This window comes from Elephas maximus, chromosome 10 (genome assembly GCF_024166365.1).
Source record: "Elephas maximus indicus isolate mEleMax1 chromosome 10, mEleMax1 primary haplotype, whole genome shotgun sequence".
Lineage (NCBI taxonomy): Eukaryota > Metazoa > Chordata > Mammalia > Proboscidea > Elephantidae > Elephas > Elephas maximus.
In genome coordinates this window covers 79,542,258-79,561,908 of record NC_064828.1, presented here as the reverse complement: position 1 = coordinate 79,561,908, position 19,651 = coordinate 79,542,258, and the positions used below count along the sequence as shown (strand labels likewise).

General features: G+C 40.2%; 1 protein-coding gene across 1 annotated transcript; it reads right to left on the bottom strand.

The window, feature by feature from the left end:
* Nucleotides 1-1,923: 1,923 nt before the first annotated feature.
* On the bottom strand, nt 1,924-18,790 carry GARIN2 (golgi associated RAB2 interactor family member 2). The gene is made up of 5 exons (XM_049897535.1): nt 18,707-18,790; nt 12,468-12,630; nt 8,899-9,098; nt 6,735-7,269; nt 1,924-2,214 (listed from the first exon to the last, which is right to left on the bottom strand). Exons 2-5 carry the CDS (start codon nt 12,624-12,626, stop codon nt 1,924-1,926), a joined length of 1,185 nt encoding a protein of 394 aa, XP_049753492.1. The 5' UTR covers nt 12,627-12,630; nt 18,707-18,790.
* Between the last annotated feature and the right edge of the window lie 861 nt (nt 18,791-19,651).

The following is a 19,651-nucleotide window of genomic DNA, read 5'->3' as shown; positions in this document are numbered from 1 at the left end:
CAAAATATTTAGAGATAATTCCCTTACATTCTTCATTTTCATTCTTGCTAATACAAGCATTTAGATTTCTAAATTTCCCCCCCCTTTTTTTTTTTTAGGTGTTATCCCAGAATGATCAGGTTAATGTCTATCTTTACAACCCTATAATACTCACTCAAATTCAGCTTGGAATTAACCTATGAAAATTATGATACTTTTATCAGATTGCTAAATTATTAGTTGGAAATGTAGAGAAGTATAAAGATAATAACAAAAAGTACCTATAATCCCTCACTTTTTTTTTTTTTTTTGCGCTTTAAGCGGAAGTTTACAAATCAAGTCAGTTTCTCACACAAAAACTTATACACACCTTGCTACATACTCTCAATTGCTCTCCCCCTAATAAGACAGCCCACTCCCTCCCTCCACTCTTTCTTTTCCTGTCCATTTTGCCAGCTGCTAACCCCCTCTACCCTCTCATCTCCCCTCCAGGCAGGAGATGCCAACATAGTCTCAGGTGTCCACCTGATCCAAGAAGTTCACTCCTCACCAGCATCCCTTTCCAACCCATTGTCCAGTCCAACCTCTGTCTCAAGAGTTGGCTTTGGGAATGGTTCCTGTCCTGGGCCAGCAGAAGGTCTGGAGACCATGACCACCATGGTCTTTCTAGTCTCAGTCAGACCATTAAGTCTGGTCTTTTTATGAGAATTTGGGGCCTGCATTCCACTGCTCTCCTGCTCCCTCAGGGGTTCTCTGTTGTGTTCTCTGTCAGGGATGTCATCGGTTGTAGCCAGGCACCATCTAGTTCTTCTGGTCTCAGGCTGATGTAGTCTCTGGTTTATGTGGCCCTTTCTGTCTCTTGGGCTCAGTCCCTCACTCCTGAGATAAACACCCCTAACTCTGAAATAAGGAGTGCTCGTGGCGCAGTAGTTAAGAGCTTGGCTGTTAACTAAAAGGTCACCAGTTCAAATCCACCAGCAGCTTCTTGGAAACCCTATGTAGCAGTATCTGTCCGATAGGGTCGCTGAGTTGGAATGGACTCAATGGCAATGGGTTTTGGGGTTTTTGGTAATGCAATGATTAAGCACTTGGCTGCTAACAGAAAGAGAGAAAAGACCTGATGATCTGCTCTAGTAACGCCATCAAGGCCATTCTGACTCATAGCAACCCTATGCCCCATAGGGTTTCCAGTGCTGTAATCTATAGGGTCACTATGAGTCAGAATTGACTCAACAACAATAGGTTTTTTTAGTTTAATCTTTAGGGAGGGGGCCCTGATGGCACAGTGCTTAAGTCTTGGCTGCTAACCAAAAAGTTGGAATTTCCAACCCACCAGCTGCTCCAAGGGAGAAAGATGTGGCAATCTGCTTCCATAAAGTTTACAGGCTTGGAAATCCTGAAGAACAGTTCTACTCTGTCTTGTAGGGTTGATATGAGTTGGAATCTACTTGATGGCAATGTTTGTTTGTTTTTTTTTAAATCTTTAGGGAAGTAGATCTTTAGGTCTTTCTCACACGGATCTCCTGGGTGGGTTTAATGCCAACCTTTCCCTTAGCATCCAGGTAAAAAATTGCACAATCAGGGCTCCCTCCTGTGAAGACTACAGCCTAGGAAACCCTATGGGGCAGTTCTACTCTGTCCTATAGGGTCACTATGAGTTCGAGTCGACTTGAGGGCACACAGTAATAACAACAACAACTCCAAAATGTGAACACTGTGAGTCTATTATGTTTTCTGCAGCCCACACAATTGACATCAAGCAGGCAGCCCAGAATGACAACTGAATGGTGGAGAAGCTGGCGGGACAATAAAAATTAGGCAAGTTTGAACCTAACGCGGATTTTTAGGAGTTGACTACATAGTCATTCAATGATACTACTTCTCTCTCTGAACAGGTGACAAGCACCTGCATTACACAGACTTTAAAGGACACACATATTTACATTACTTTAGGTCATAGAACCCCTTAGCATTCCCCTGCCTCACATACCTGGATTTTTCAACTTTGACAGCCGTATTTTTGAAATCGGTCTTTTCTTCAGAGGTTTTGCCATCCATCTCTTCACATATATTTGCCTCAATTTTTTCTGGAGTCAAGGTAGTTTGAAAACATCTTTCACCTTCAAAAGTCAGCGTTATGTTTGAGATGGTGACGTGTTTGGAGGGTCCTTTGGGCTCATTCTTAGTTTTTATATCTCGTAGACACCCAGTCCTCAGAATGTTTTCATCTTTTGCCTTTGAAAATAATAAGCAACAGCAAATTGGGTAATAGAAGAGCATCATACAGAAGTAGATTATTTATGCAGTGGTTAATAAAGTGATCACTCATTTCATTCATATTTGCTGAGTGCCCAGAGTGCACAGGTGCAGTAATGATGAAGGGAGGCTTGGTGCTGGGGGCCACTGGGAAGAGCAGAGACTGGTGTTAGAAGGAGGCTCTCAGGGTGGGGCCGGGGGCCTGCCTCACTGCTGTCTAATGCAATGCATTTAAAATCTCAAGTTGTTTCAGAATCCATTGAGGCTGGATGAACACCTGAAACTATTGCCCTGAGATAATGTTTAAACCTCAAACCAAAACTTTTCCCAGAAGTCTGCTTTGAACCAAGCAACAGTTTAACCTAATTAGTAAAGTATGTCTGCCTTGAGCATTGTGCTCTCTCAAAGAGTTATCTATGTGGGATCAAACAGACAACGGCATCTCGAAAAGTTAGATGAGAAGCTTATGGGGCAGTAACTTTACATTAACTCTGGAATAATTTGGGAAAGGATAGTTAGAACAGTTACACAACTTGAAGAACGTAAACAATGTCACTCAATCGTACATGTAGAATTTGTTGAAACAGGGTATCCTTTGCTGTGTACATATTCACAAAAAATAAAATTAAATTAAAAAAAACTCATGTTGTCATGCACATGAAGGCCACCTCACATGAGAAAGTTAGTACTTAATGACTTCCTTTCTTTGAGTTGTTGGGGTAAGGAAGGTTTTCTAGCAATGCCTTGCCACCTACTCCTCAATCTGAGGCTGTTCTTGATTCAAGAGCATCTAATAGGTGATGTGGGCAGGGTAATCATAATAACACTAGTTTTTTTGTTTGTTTTCATTTTTTTTAAACTTAGAACCTGTACCTAAAAATTAACACCCTACAACCTCCTTTTTCTCTTAATTTTCCAGTTTCTCTTAATGCCCTACCTGTCCTGGTCACTCCCTGGCTACCTCTGAATTTCTGTCAGGTCACTCAGCCCTACTGATACCATCCCTGTAATATTCTTTGTGTTTGTACCTTCTTCCTCCCATTGCCACCACCTAGTCCCTTACCTCTCCTACACTACCCTGAAAATACTGCAGTAATCTGTTTCTTTAAAAAATGAACTTCAACAGAGAACCCCTGAGGGAGCAGGAGAACAGTGGGATGCAGACCCCAAATTCTCATAAAAAGACCAGACTTAATGGTCTGACTGAGACTAGAAGGACCCCGGCAGTCATGGTCCCCAAACCTTCTGTTGGCCCAGGACAGGAACCATTCCTGAAGCCAACTCATCAGACATGGATTGGACTGGACAATGGGTTGGACAGAGATGCTGATGAGGAGTGAGCTACTTGTGTCAGGTGGATACTTGAGACTATGTTGGCATCTCCTGTCTGGAGGGGAGATGAGAGGGCAGTAGGGATTAGAGGCTGGCAAAATGGTCATGAAAAGAGAGACTGGAAGGAGGGAGTGGGCTGTTTCATTGGGGGTAGAGTAATTGGGAGTATGTAGTAAGGTGTATATAAGTTTTTAATGTGAGAGACTGACTTGATTTGTAAACTTTCACTTAAAGCACAATAAAAATTATTAAAAAAAAATTGAACTTCATTTTTTCCCCCGACGATGAAATATGTATTTACTACAGAATATTTGGAAAACCCTATAAGGCATAAATAACTACTACTCCTACAGTACATTTCATTCTGGTATTTTGGCTTATTTTGTATCTGTGTGATTTGAGATCATATTAGAGTTCTGCATCCTACCCTTCTCACTTACAATTTTACTGTAAGCATTTTCCTCTTGCTTTTAAAATTTTTGGTAAAACTACCCCAAATTTTTCTAATTAAAAATTAAGTACTTTTATTGTAGGAAACAGAATATACAGAAAAGTGTAAAGACAAAAAACATGACTTGCTTATAATCCCACAATCCAGAGATAAACTGCTGTTAACAAGATGGAGTTTTTCCCTTTTGTTGTGGGTGCGTGTAAATATATTTGTACATGATAGGGATAATATTCTTCCTTTTTCGCACAACCCTATATCCTGAGCACCTTTCTAAGTCAAGAAAAGTTCTTTAAAAATGTGATAATAACTGGATATTCATTCACTGAACAAATATTTCCTGAGTGACTATGATCTTTCCAGACAATATGGTAGGTCCTAAACAAGATGCACATGGCACCTGTCCTTCATGGATATACATTTATTTAGCTCTTCCTCTGCACTGGATATTTAGGTTGTTTCCATGTTTTCATTATTATAAACATGGTACGATTAACATCTTTGTAGCTAAATCCTCATTCCTATTTCTCATTAAGTCCTTGGAAAGACTGTTAGAAGTGGAATCACTGAATCAGTGGGTATTAATATTTTTAAGGTTCTTGATTCATTATGATTTCAAGAAAGTTTGTACCAATTCTCACTTACCAGGAATGTACACAAGTTCCAAGTTCACCACACCTTTACTAATGTTGAATTTTTTCTTAAATTAAGTGTCATAGATTAAATTTTTTTCTAGATATGCATTTCTTTGGTTACTAGTGAGGTTAAACAGTTTTTCACTCTACTTATTGTTTCTTCTTCTGTGAAATACTTACCCTTACTTTTGGCCATATTTCCACTGTGGCCCTACTGAAGGTTTTTCAGCAGTAGTCTTCACACTGACCTCTTTACCTACAATCTGTCCTGCCATCAGATTAGTCTTTTAAATACACGGCTCCTTCATTCCCTTCCACAGAAGACTTTGGTGGCTAAGGCTTATCCAAAGAGTGAAGTCCAAACTTCTTAATTTGGCATTCAAGGGTTGCAAGTAACTTCCCAGTCCTACATTCTAATATTTTCCACATGTATTATGCTTCAGCCAAACTGAACTAACCATTCTTGGATATGGCCCTGTGTTTTTTTACTTTCTGGCCTCTTCTAAAGCTACTCACTTCTTTCAGTTTTTCATTTTCCTACTTCCAATCTCATCTTTATCTACAGAAATTTCATTTCATCCTTCAAGGTATTGGGTATTTTTATATACACATTTAAATCTTAAAATAACCCTTGCATTATATTAATATTCTCCTTGTAGAGATGAGAAAACTGAGGCTCATGTAGGTCCAGTGACTAGTTAAAAGTCACAGAACTAATATGCAGCACAGTAAGATTCTACCCAAGCCTTCTAACTTAGGTTCCAGACTTTTTTTCCACCAGATCACAACTTTCTGATAATGGGTAAACTTTGATGGTAAGGATGTCTCAGGACATCTTCCAACAATTTTATATCAGATTCCCAGGGATCAAATCTCATTATCAAAATTAGGTCAGTTAGAATAAAAAAAAAAAATTTTTTTTATTTTTTAGGTCCCATAAAAAAAAATTTTATTTTTTATTTTTTTATGGTCCCATAGCATTCTGGTAATCAATGTCAGTCAGCCAACCAAGAAGAGTGAACTTGGTTATCATTTTTGTTCTTGATTATTAAAGAATTGAAAGTCCAAAAATTGGAAGCAGCCAAGATGTCCTTCAGTAGGTGAATGAATAAACAAACTATGGTACATTCATACAATGGAGTATTATTCAGCAGTAAAACAAAATGAGCTATCAAGCTACAAGACAATATAGAGGAACCTCAAATGCAAACTGCTAAGAAGCCAGTATGAAAAAGCTACATACTGTGATTCCAAGTATATGACATTTAGAAAAGGCAAAAATATAGAGACTGTGAAAAGATCAGTGGTTGCCAGGTACTCAGGGGGAGGGGGAGAGGGATGAATAGGTGGAGCACAGGGCATTGTTAGGGCAGTGAAAATATTCTCTACCATACTGGAATGTTGGACACATGACAACAAGCATTTGTCAAACCCCACAGGACTGTACAACAAAAAGAGTGAACCCTAATGTAAACTATGAGCTTTGGTTAATAACAACATTATCCATATTAGCTCACCAATTGTATCAAATGTACAAGAATGTAACACGTTAATAATAGGGGAAACTGTGTGTAAGGGAGACAGGGGACATAGGGGTGTATATGGGAACTCTGTACTTCCTTTTATTTATTTATTGTGCATTAGATGAAGGTTTACAGAATGAACTAGCTCCTCATTAAACAGTTAGTACACATATTGTTTTATGACATTAGTTAACAACCCCCTGTCATGTTAACTCTCCCTTCTCGACCTTGGGTTCCCTATTACCAGCTTTCTTGTCCCCTCCCACCTTCTAGTCCTTGCCCCGGGGCTGGTGTGCCGCTTTAGTCTCATTTTGTTTTATGGGTTGGTCTAATCTTTGGTTGAAGGGTAAGCCTCAGGAATGACTTCATTACCAAGCTAAAAGGATGTTGGGGGGCCATACTCTTGGGGTTTCTCCAGTCTCTGTCAGGCCAGTAAGTCTGGTCTTTTTTTGTGGGAACTCTGTACTTTCTGCATAATTTTCTGCAAACTAAAACTGCACTAAAAAATAAAGTCTACTAAAAAAAAATAAAAGAAGAATGAAAATCTTTCACATCACTTACTTTTTCCTCTTCCTTGGCCCTTAATATGTCGTCGTTTTCAAACACCACGGTGACCTCTGGCCTGTTTGTGTCATCAGAGATCTCTACGACTTCTGTGACTTCTGTGACAATTCTTACATCTGGGATCTCTGTAATCTCATTTTCTGGAACATCCGTGACGTCGGTGACGTCGGTGACGTCTGTGAACTCTGAGAAATCCACACTGTCCATGGCGTGGGCGGGGTCTGTGTACGGATGCACACACGGGGTCTGCAAAGCTGTGAACGCTGCAATATCCATGATGTCCACAGAGCCTGTGATTTCTGTGCTATTTGTGATTTCTGAGAGGCTTGAGACTTCTGACACTTTAGAAATTTTGTTCTTCTCCTGATTCAAGAGGGCAATGAGTTCCACCCACTGAGAAAATAAGGCTTCCTGTTTACACGCGGGGGCGCAGAGCTGTAGGTAGTAGGCTCGACCACTCACCAGCTTTACTTTGAGGCGCATGTTCTTAGCATCGTGCACAGAAAGAGTCACCAACTGCAGAGGAAGGAACCTGCAGACAAAGGCAAATGTAACATCATCTGGAGGTCTAATTGTAATAATATCTTTCATTTTATATTTTGTAACAGTTTGAAGAAGGAGACTCAGGACAACAGGCTTGTCTCTCAGACAGGTCTGAGTAGGGAAAGGCATGTTCGGGGCAGTACTTTATTGTGGTTGCCATGTTCCCAGGTCTGGTCCTTAGCTTTTGAGGCCTTGGACTTCAATTTTTAGTACACTGAGAAATAATCAGGCTTGTGTGGGCCATGTGGTCTTAGTCATATTCCTAAGACCTCAATGTATTAAAAAATTAGAATGCCATAGCTAAATAACATATTGGCCTGGAAAATAAAGAATATCACTCATGAGTACAGTGATTCTTTTAAAAAATCATCTATATGAGATCAAATGGTCAACAATTACTTTAAACAAAGATGAGAAGGTAAATGGAAAGAGAAACTAGATTGACGGAAATGGAACAACCAGAAAGGAAATGAGAATGTTCAAGCGTTGTGAAGAATGTAACAAATGTTACTGAACAATTTGTATAGAAATTGTTGAATGAGAACCTAAACTGCTATGTAAACCTTCACAGAATACACAATATCATTAAAAAAATTTGAACGTCAACTGTTATGGATTGAATTATGTCCCCTTTTTTTAGAAAAGATACATTGAAGTCTTAACCCCTGGTACCTGTGACTTTGTCTGGAAACAGCATACCTGAAGATGTTATCAGCTAGGTTAACATAAGGACATACAGGAATAGGGTGGGTTCTAATCTTCTGTGACCCCGTCCTTAGAAAAGGGGAGAAGATGCATAGAAACAAAGAGAGGAAGAATGCCTTGTACACTGCAGCTGCAAGCCAAGGAATGTCTGGAGCTACCAGAAGCTGGGAGGAGGGCTTGGGATAGATTCTCTCTCAAAGCCTCAGAAGGAGTCAGCATAGCTGACACCCTGATCTTGGACTCTCAGACTCCAGGACTGTGAGATAATAAGTTTCTATTTCTGTAAGCCGCCCAGTTTGTGGTATTTTCTTATGCAGCCCTAGAAAATGAATATATCGACGATTTACCGTGAGAAATTGTCCCATTTAGTAAATCCTACAACGTTGATACTTACAGAAGTGATTTGCTCAAGATTATACAGCTAATTCTTGGAAGAAAGACCTAGTGATCTACCTTCAAAAAATCAGTCATCCAAAACTGTGGGGAACACAGTTCTACTCTAACACACAAGGGGTTGCCATGAGTTGGAATTGGCTCAACGGCAGCAGTTTTTGTTTGTTTTTATACAGCAGGTTAGTTAGTGGCTGAAATAAGACCAGAGCTAATTCTGATGCAAGGTGAGAATTGGAGGGAGGTGAGGGGCATATTCTAGAGAGGTAGTTTATTATGAGGTTTTACTTCCTGTTATTTAGATTTAATTAAAACAAATTAACCACCTGTTTGGCCGCCAGTTTATGGTGAATGCTTTCCCTCAGTTTTAAGGATGCAACTCTTTTGTCATTTGCAACAGGGATGACAGCCCGTGGAAAGCTCCTTTGGAGCAATTGTCCGTGTTTTCATTTTCAGCTCCCGGGGGAGGGCAGGTAAAGCACATTTTGTGTAAGACTCTTAACCTCGTTCTTTTGTAACTCGCCTGGTAAGCACCAGTTTCTCCGCAGAAGGTGATGTCAGGAGGCTTTCAAACATGTGTTCTGTATCTTTCTGGGTGGTGGGTGTCAGGTGTGCCAGCAGCATCACGTTGGGGATCTTCTGGGTGTGACTGGAAGAACAGATGCCTACGGTCACCCAGTTGGCTCGGTTATGAAGGTAAATGGATTCACCTCTCCTGTTGACCTGAATGCAGAGAATGAGAAGAGTTTTCTGGTAAAGTACATGTTCCTGACCACCCTGCTTACCTGAGCAGTGTAAGGGATGAGAGAAAATAAAGGAGAAATGGATCATGATGCATTTGTTTTTTCACTTGTTCATGACACTGCTTAGAGACATGGTCCCTGGCCCATGGGGTTCTACCAGGGAAGGCAAACATTAGACAATCACGTGCTTTTACATATATATATATAGTTTTTTTTTTTTAATTTACTTACATATCATACAATTCACTCACTTAAGGAGTACAATTCAATGGTTTTCATTACATGAGTTATGCAACCATCGCCACAATCGATTTTCGAACATTTTTATAACAACAAAAAGAAACTTCATATGCATCAACTCCATTTCCCCCAACCTCCCCATCAGCCCTAAGCAACCACTAATCTACTTTCTGCCTCAATAATTTGCCGCCTTCTAGACATTTCTTATAAATGGAGCCATACAGTATGTGGCCTTTCATGTCTCGCTTCTTTCATTGGGCATAATGTTTTCAAGGTTCATTCATGTTGTAGCATATATCAATACTTATTCCTTTTTATGGCCGATTAATATTTCATTTTCTGGAGATATCACATTTCATTTACCCATTTATCAGTCTATGGACATTTGGGTTGTTTCCACTTTTTGGCTGTTTTGAATAATGCTGCTATAAACATTCATGTTCAAGTTTTTATATGGACATATGTTTTCATTTCTCCTGAATATATATCTAGGAGTAGAATTTCTGGGTATATGGTAACTCTGTGTTTAACCTTGTGAGGAACTGCTGGACTGTTTGACAATGAAGTACGTAAATATTATTTGAAAAGTGTTACCAAGTTCAAGGTGCTGTTGGGAGTGTATAACAGGGGACTTGACTTAGCTTAGATTGGGGATACATGCTGGTAAGTGTTTGACAACCGGCTCTCAGAAGACACACACACATACACGCACACTCACACTCTCCAGTTTGTTATAAATTTTACCGATATAAAAGATGTGAAGCACAAGTAATAAGATACAATATTCTTTATTTTAGATGCCATATAGCCAACTCATTCTCACAGAAGCCCTTATTGACTTTTGCCAAACTCTTGTGCCCGTAACCTCAAGAGCATAAATATTAGTGAAATAATAGAAATAATGAATTTTTAGTGTTTATTGCCTTTCTTTTGAATATAATTTATTCAAATATCAGTTTATGTAATCTAATTTTTATAACGGTTGTGTTTAACAACAGAACAACTTTGCAAGCTTCCTGAACACTTAACAATCAGCTGGTTCCAACATGCCCTAGAGATAGTATCCTGGAAGCCTCCCCTGAGGAAGAGACTTCTAGCTGAGGCCTGAACTGTGAGGGAGAGAAACTAGCTGGGCGAAGAGGAGAGCTTTCCAGGTATAGGGACAGCATGCCCAAAACTCTAAAGACCCAGAATCTTGGGCAGGAAAATCTCTGCCAGTTGGCAGAGGAGGAATCTGGAAAGTGGGCAGATAGGGATATGAAGGAAGCCAGGAAGGGGTTACACTTGGCTTCTCAGCCATACAATAAGTGGTTCAGCTGAAAAATGAATCACTTAATAACCAGTGTGTTTAGAAAGAGGTTGTTGCACACTGTTGATTACCTGCAGGAAGACATGGCCTTCTCCTTCCTGATTAACAGAATCCTGATTTTGTCCAGTATCCATTCTCAAGGCTGGTGACCCAGCTCAGGGGTAAATCCTGATTAACCTAAACCAGTCATGGTGATCCCAACCCCCTGGCCAGAGACTGCTGTCAGCAGGAGCATGTGACCCAGGCCTGGCCAGTGAGACGCAGAGGAGACCTCCTGGTGGCTTCTGGGAAAGGCTTCCCAGGCCTTACAAAGAGACACAAGGATTAGACATATCTCTTCTGCTGCTTGCAACTGTTGTTGTGTGGTCTGGATGTGATGTCAGAAAGGGAACTAGCTTGACAGTCACAGAACTAAAAAACAGAGCCTGAGTCTTTGATGGCTCCCTGGGAGTGAGGTGATACCCTGTGACTTTTTTGTTCTATGTGAGATAATTGTTTTTCCTTTTCATTTAGGTCTATTGGAAACCCTGGTGGCGTAGTGGTTAAGAGCCTTGGCTGCTAACCAAAAGATCGGCAGTTCAAATCTACCAGGTACTCCTTGGAAACACTATGGGATGGTATGAGTTGAAATCAACTTGACGGCAATGGTTTTTTTTTTTTAGGTCTGTTGAGTCAGGAATCTTGTTAGCTTGATGCCAAAGACATCAAACTGAGAGAAGTTGTATATTTTGAAGGGAACAAGTTATTAAATTATGACACCGAGCCATGCACAGTCTGCAGACTGCTAACTACCGCCTTGGGTGTAGTGCAAGTGCCATGTAATTTCATTAGAGTGCAAAAGGTAATTTGAAAAGGGCACAAGAAGAAATGTGAAAAAATATAATGATTACTAGTAGGAAAGAAGTATGAAGACGGTAAAACACAGCAAGTCATGACTTATTACATGTGTTCCAGGGGTCATCCCGTGAACATGAGATGTTTCTCGAGGCTTCACCTCTGCTGATGGTACACCGGAGATGAAGGGATCTTGCTGGTACCCAGGTATCAACGTAGAGAACATGTTTATGGATGATGAATTTTCCTTACCTTTTGAAGAAGTGTCTGTTGTCCTTCCTGTTCCCCCTCCATGGAGTCAGCTGAGTAGCTAGCTGCTTGAATATGTTGGAGTCAGAAGTAATAGCCTAGTGTTTAGTGTTAGGCTTTGATATGGCATTTCTATGGAGTTTGGAGGTGTGGCCTAAACTATTTAACTCATTTCCTCGTTTCTTGGTCTGAACATTTTAATGTTGAATGTTTAGAGGAAAGCTAGAACTGCTCCCAGCTGCTTTGAAAGGTACGTTCTTATGAAAAGGAGACTTTTCTCCTCAACACTATTTGACACTTATATTTTCCCTTGAGTCAAAATTCAGTTTAACCCCTAGTTGTGCCACAGATTTTATTCTTTAAAATGTCTTCTAAATCTGTGAAAGCCGTTACCTGAATGATTTCCTGTGGCAGGGTATTCTTAAAAATCACTATAATCCTTTCATGTAATTTTGGAAGAATGATAGATTATTTTGGTAGCATTAAGACAGAATTTCTTGATAAGAGTTTGGTGAGAAAATTTGAAACAGAGTCATTAGACTTAAACAATGTAATTATTTTTGACTGTTTAAAGTTCCAAAACTGACTGTTTTAATTGTACCACACATTTCCCTTGCCACATTTAAAACAATTCTCCACCCAACCTTTTCAGCTGTCTTTGAGAAAATTAATCACTACAGTTATGGGAAATGAACTCAGAGTGTGAGTGTTATTTACCTGGATAAAATTGCTCTCTAACATGGGAGGAGATACGAAAGGGGGATACTCTCCGCCATCTAACATATTTTGAAGATCCCCTGGATCCTGGGACTGTGGGATGTAGAGGTCACCAGGCTCATTGGTTTTTGTGGTAGATGTCCTGTTGTTCTTCTTCATTGTGCTTACATACAAACATGGAAAATTGAGAAAATGGGAATATGATTAATGGATATAGAGAGAATTTAATGTAATAATCGAATTGCCTCATTCGTTCATTCAATGAATTTTATCAACACACATGCTATGCCAGGCACTGTACCAGGCACTGGAGATATAAACAGGAGTGGTAAGATTCCTGCCTCATGAAGCTTATTCTCTACTGGGGAGATAGATTGTTGTTGCTAGTGGCTGTCGAGTCAATTCCAACTCAGGGCAGCCCCACGTGTGCAGAGTAGAACTACTGCATAGGGTTTTCAAGGCTGTGACCTTTCAGAACCAGATTGCCAGACCTTTCTTCTGAGGAGCCTCTGGGTGGATTCAAACTGCCAATCTTTTGGCTAGTAGTCGAGTGCTTAATCTTTTGGACCACCCAGATTAGGCAAGCAAAGAAAAAAGAAAAGATGTTGGATGATAAGGGCTATAAAGACTAAAACGGATAAACATAATAAAAACTGACTGGAGTGTAGGGCTGGCAACACTAAATATGGGGGTTAGGAAATGCCCATTTAGAAGGCCTCTCAACATATGCTCCCTACCCCTCAACCATTATTTTTTTCTGATCAATGGTAGGAGCCCTGGTGGTGCAGTAGTTAAAGTGGTTGGATGCTAACCAAAAGGTCAGCGGTTTGAACCCACCAGCCGCTCTGTGGGAGAAAGATGTGGCAATCTGCTTCCATAAAGATTTACAGCCTTGGAAACCCTATGGAGCAGTTCTACTCTGTCCTATGGGATCACTATGAGCCAGAATCAACTCGATGACAATAGGTTTTTTGGGTTTTAATTAACAGTACCACCACCCTTTCCACCATGCAGGGTTCCCAAATCCTTTTTTGTAATTGGGTGAGGTATCAAGACTATACAAAGCTGAGCCCTGGAAGACATGGCCCACGGACTCTCTGTTAACCCAGAACTAAAACCATTCCTGAATCCAACTCTTCAGAAAAGGTTTAAACTGGCCTATAATACATAAAATCATACTTGGGAAGAGTATGCTTCTTAGTTCAAGTAGACACATGAGACTAAATGGGCAACTCCTGTCCGGAGGCGAGATGAGAAGGCAAAAGGGGACAGGAGCTGGTTGGATGGACATGGGAAATCCAGGGTGGAAAAGAGGAATGTGCTGTCACATTTTAGGGAGAGCAGCTGGGGTCACTTAACTGTGTGTGTATAAGTTTTTGTATGAGAAACTGACTTGAGCTATAAACTTTCACTTAAAGCACATTTTAAAAAAAAGAGAGGAAAAAAAATTTAGTAAACTGAGATCACTCTTCCCAGATCATTTGCCCATGACTGAACCTTAGCTCTTGGTTGGGAGGCAGGTATCTCTCATTGATGACAGTCATTCATCCCCTGCCCTCTCACTTGGCTCTCCCTTTGGAAGCTACTCGACTAAGGGCAATGGCCTTGCTTCACAGGAGCTTACATTTCATCTACCAGAAAATGACAAAATTCTAAGAAGAGAGCAAAGTCAGATGCAGCTCTGCACATATGTTCACAAGATCACCCTCTCCTCTTCACCAACTCCAAAGCAGTTAGAGGTAGCAGACTTAACTGGCAAGCAACAGCTCTTGTATATCTATGTCCACCTCAGTCCTTCCTCAGAGACTCTGTTATTTGGCCTTCCTCTAAGATTTTTCTCCCTAGCTCAACTAAGGATAAGTGGTGAAAATGCCTCATTGCTGTCCCAGGCAGGGCTGGAGAATGCAGAAACCACATTACACTGTCTGACACCCTATGAGCATATAGCACTGGGGCATGGAGAGCTGTGAGAATTCCAGCTCGAGCAAAACCATCTCCATTAGGACTTCTATGGGTGTCAACCCAATGCCTTCCTTCAGCACATCTTATGCACGTACAAAAGGCAAAGTAAAATGAGTCAAGAAGAGCAGGAAGGTGAAATAGTCTAAGAAGATAAATGTGAAAAAGGCATGAGACAATAAGAAAGAAAATTCAGAATAATAGGTGAGATTAAAAAAAGAAGAAAACAGGAACCTAGAATAGAAAAGATGGGAAATAACAATCAATAATGTTTATTTAGTGCTATTTTGTGACAGGCAGGAAAGGCTTTACATGCACTCTCATTTCATTCTGATAACATGAAGCAATAGGCACTATTAAGATGCTGGCTTTATAGACCATGCAACTTAGGCTTAGAAAGGGAAAGTAATTTACTCAAGGTCACACAGCATATAAATCCCCACCCCAGGGCTCAGACACTTGCAGTCTGACTAGGGGAGTTTATGCTGTACCCTATTGTTCAATCCTGCCTTGAGTGCTTGAATAGATGGATGTGAGAGTTGGTAAAAGTAAGAGGGGTCAGGATAGGCCAAGATGGATGGGAAACAAGAGAAGGAAAGAGAGCAAAAGAATACCAAAAGTGCCCTTTCCTTTCCTTTTCCTCTTCTTTTCTCTGACAGAACAATTTAGTCCTAAATGCATCAGGTGGGAAACAGAGAAGTAGGAATCTGTGCTCAGTGGCACAGCTTAGAACTGAAGAAAGGTAGGAGGGTATGTATTGCTGCGGAAGAGGAGGGTAAGGAATCAGGGTCCAAGCAGAGTGAGGAGGGAGTCTGGGCTGGAGAGAGGATGGTGGAAGAGGTGTAGATTAATTATATATATGGGGATAGATGAAATAAAATTGGAAACTATGAGAATCTATGGAGTCCCTGGGAGGGGCAAACAGTAATGCTTGGCTGCTAACTAAAAGGTTGGAGGCTCAAGTCCACCCAGAGATGCCTTAAAAGAAAGTCCTGGCAATCTACTTCAGAAAATTCAGCCACTGAAAACCCTTTGGAGCACAGTTCTACTCTGACACACATGGGGTTGCCATGAGTTGGAAATGACTCAATGACAACTGGTTGGTTGGTTGGATGAGAATCTATACTGACATAAATACATGAATTAAAAGCTTGATGAGGAACAGAATATTTACATACTTTGAAAGTATCCCCACCAACATACTTAGGAATTTGAAAGAAGCCAGGCACATACTATCTAAATGAAGTGATAAAAGTGAACATCACCACTAATGGGACAGATCACCTGATAGGATGCAATAAGAAGCACACAGCATCTCTTGTGTGGCATTCTACCCAAAGATGGCATACCATGAACCCAATCAAGAGGAAACAGACACAAACCCAAGGACATTCTACAAAGTAACCAGCCTGTGAATTTAAAAAAACACCAATGTCATGAAAGTCAAAGATGGACTGAGGAACTGTTTCCAACTAAAGAAACAGGAACAACTAAATATAACCCACAGTCCTGAACTGGATCCTTTTGCTTCATAGGCCATTATTGGAACAATTGGCAAAATCTGAATGGGGTCTCCCAAATTAGATGGTGGTAATGTGCAATGTACATTTCCTGATTTTGATGGTCATATCTATATCTATATATATAGATATATGTTATGTATTACAATGACATGTGAAAAGACCTGGAGATAGAAAACCAAAAGGGAAGAACACTCAACATTTCTCAAGCTGAATGAACTGAAGAAAAAATTCAAGCCTCAAGTTGCAATATTGAAAGATGCTATGAGGAAAATATTAAATGATGCAGGAAGCATCGAAAGAAGATGGAAGGAATACAGTCACTGTACCAAAAAGAATTGGCCAATGTTCAACCATCTCAGGAAGTAACATATGATTAGAAACTGATGGTACCGAAGGAAGAATTCCAAGCTGCACTGAAGGCATTGGTGAAAAAAAAGGCTCTGGGAATTGACAAAATACCAATTAAGATGTTCCAACAAACAGATGCAGTGTTGGAAGTGCTCACTCATCTATGCCAAGAAATCTGGAATACAACTACCTGGCCAACTGACTGGAAGGGATCCATATTTATGCCTATTCCCAAGAAAGGTGATTCAATGGAATGTGGAAATTATCGAACAATATCATTAATATCACATGCAAGCAAAATTTTGTTGAAGATCATTCAAAAGTGGCTGCAGCGGTATATCGACAGGGAACTGCCAGAAATTCAGGCTGGATTCAGAAGAGGATGTGGAACAAGGGATATCATTGTTGATGTCAGATGGATCTTGGCTGAAAGCAGAGAATACCAGAAAGCAGTTTTCCTGTGTTTTATTGACTATTCAAAGGCATTCGACTGTGTGCATCAAAGCAAATTATGGATAACATTGTGAAGAATGGGAATTCCAGAACACTTAATTGTGTTCGTGAGGAACCTGTACATAGATCAAGAGGCAGCTGTTCAAATGGAACAAGGAGGTACTTTGTGGTGTAAAGTCAGGAAAGGTGTGGATCAGGGTTGGATCCTTTCACTGTACTTATTTAATCTGTATGCTGAGCAAATAATCCAAGAAGCTGGACTATATGAAGAAGAACATGGCACCAGGATTGTGTTGTGCATGTGGAACAACCTTGCTTGCTGAAAGTGAGGAGGACTTGCAGCACTTACTGATGAAGATCAAAGACCACAGCCTTCAGGATGGATTACACCTCAACATAAGGAAAACAAAAATCCTCATAACTGGACCAATAAGCAACATCATGAAAAACGGAGAAAGGATTGAAGTTGTCGAGGATTTTATTTTACTTGGATCCACAATCAACACCCATGGAAGCAGCAGTAAGGAAATCAAAATATGCATCGCACTGGACAAATCAGATGCAAAAGACCTCTTTAAGGTGTTAAAAAGCAAAGATGTCACCTTGAAGACTATGGTGCGCCTGTCCCAAGCCATGGTGTTTTCAGTTGCTTCGTACGCATGTGAAAACTGGATGATGAGTAAGGGAGGCTAAAGACGAAATGACAGCTTTGAATTGTAGTGTTGGTGAAGAATATTGAATATACCATGGACTGCCAAAAGAAAGAACAAATCTTTCTTGGAAGAAGTACAACCAGAATGCTCCTCAGAAGCAAGGATTGAGAGACTACGTCTCACATATTTTTGACACGTTTTCAGAAGGGATCAGTCCCTGGTAAGGACATCATGCTTGGCTAAAGTAGAGGGTCAGTGAAAAAGAGGAAGACCCTCAACGAGATGGATTGACACAGTAGCTGCAACAATGGGCTCGAGCATAACAAGGACTGTGAGGATAGCGCAGGACCAGGCAGCGTTTTGTTCTCTTGTACATAAGGCCGCTATGAGTTGAAACTGACTCGATGGCACCCAACAACAGCAACAACAACATATTGGTTATGTAGGAGAATATCCTTGATTGTGGGGAATGCATAGGTCATCAAATTAGCAAGTTACTCTCAAAAGATTCAGGAAAAAATTATTTGTACTGGATATACAACTTTTCTGTAAGTTTGAGATTGTTTCAAAATATTTAATGGGATTAATATTATAAAGAAAGAGGAGGTAAAAGAAGCTTTAGAGGAAAAATATAGAGAAAAGGAATTAGGGTCTGAGTTTAGACAGGGAGTGAAAAAGCTATATTTAACCATTTCAGGTTTCCAAAGAGGGAGATTTACAACAATTGAAGAATTCTCATGGTGATTGGAAGACCAGAAAAAGCGCCATTATTACCTGTTTTTCTTGCCTGAATAACTTATCCAGTAGGACAAAGCATTTATTCTACTATCGGTTGGTGGTTGAGAGACAATGAGGCTGCCTTATAGAATCAGAGGACACAGCAAGTGCTCAAAAGGTCAGTGGAATTCCTTGTGGCCTAAATATATGCAGTCTTCCTAGGATAGGAGAGGAAATGATTAGAAAATCATTAGATGAGAGCAAGGTATGATGTAGGAAGGAAAGCAAAGGTCAGCAACCTTTTGGCTCGGGGTTACAGAGCAGGACCAAGCAATGTCACAGTAACTCTTCACCCTTAATTTTTCCAGGACAGTTATGTCCCTAACAGTTCACATCCTCCTCTTGAGATATAGAAATATTGATCACTGAAGGCAGCATTCTTGGTATATTGAATTCCCAGGAGAAAAGAATAGAAAAGCTTTGAAAGTGAATTAAGTAGAAGAGGAAAGGAGAAAGAAGAGACGAGAGAAAAGGGAAGGAGAAGGTATAATGACGTAGCCTGCCTGTATGTACCATCAATTCTTACCTCAACACAGGGCCAAGCCACAATCTTTTCTTGAAGATGAAGTTTTTAACTCACTTCAGTTTGGGCTTCCTCCTTTTCATGATGAAGTCTTTTGTGAAAGAAACATAAAAACAGAAAATGAAGAATATAGAAAGGAAGCTAATTTCAATATTAATTTTATACTTTTCTTATTTCAAATGTGAAGAGCCTACCTTCTAACTAAATTAGGTGGGTGTAGTCAGAGGGCTGCTGTGTATGTCTGAACTGAGCCGTTGCTGATGATCCTAATCATGGTTTTTTGGTGAGTGAAATCAGTCATGAGTTCATAGGTCATAAACAAACAAACAAGCAAAAAATGAAAACAACCAAACCCGATGCTGTCGAGTTAATTCTGACTCATGGCAACCCAATGTGTTACAGAGTAGAACTGTTCCATAGGGTTTTCTTGGCTGTAATATTTACAGAAACAAATCCTTTCTTCATGGTGTTGTTAGGTGGGTTTGAACCGCCAACTTTTAGGTTAGTAGACAAGTGCAAACCGTTTGCATCACCCAGGGACCTTTCATAAATCATAATTAGCCTGAAACTGTCAAACGGTGAAGTCCTGGGCTCCTATAACCAATGAAGGTATCTGATAACATGACAGAGGAAGTAACATAGACTCAAATATCCTGTGTGCAGTGGAGGGTCATAATAAGCCTGAGAATTATTTTCTTCTCATAAAAAGCTAGAGCAGCCTATACAACTCTCTAACTTCCTAGCAGATGGTAGGTAGGTGTGTATACGTATATGTTTACACATGCATATGCTTACTATTTTGTCACTTTTATAAAGTTCTCACATCATAATGTGGTCGCAGTCATTGTAGATAAACCTCTTCTCCCCCTCCATAAAATTCTCAGCTAAATAGTCCCTTCAGGAATATCTGGACCGGGTGAACAACAGATCATTGTTGTCAGAACTCAA

Excerpts from the sequence above, each read along its gene's own strand:
- GARIN2 (XM_049897535.1), bottom strand. The coding sequence starts at position 12,626 with ATGAAGAAGAACAACAGGACATCTACCACAAAAACCAATGAGCCTGGT. Across the intron at positions 9,099-12,467 it reads TAGAGAGCAATTTTATCCAG|GTCAACAGGAGAGGTGAATC; the intron begins GTAAATAACACT and ends CTCTGCATTCAG. Across the intron at positions 2,215-6,734 it reads GGGCCAAGGAAGAGGAAAAA|GCAAAAGATGAAAACATTCT; the intron begins GTAAGTGATGTG and ends TTATTTTCAAAG.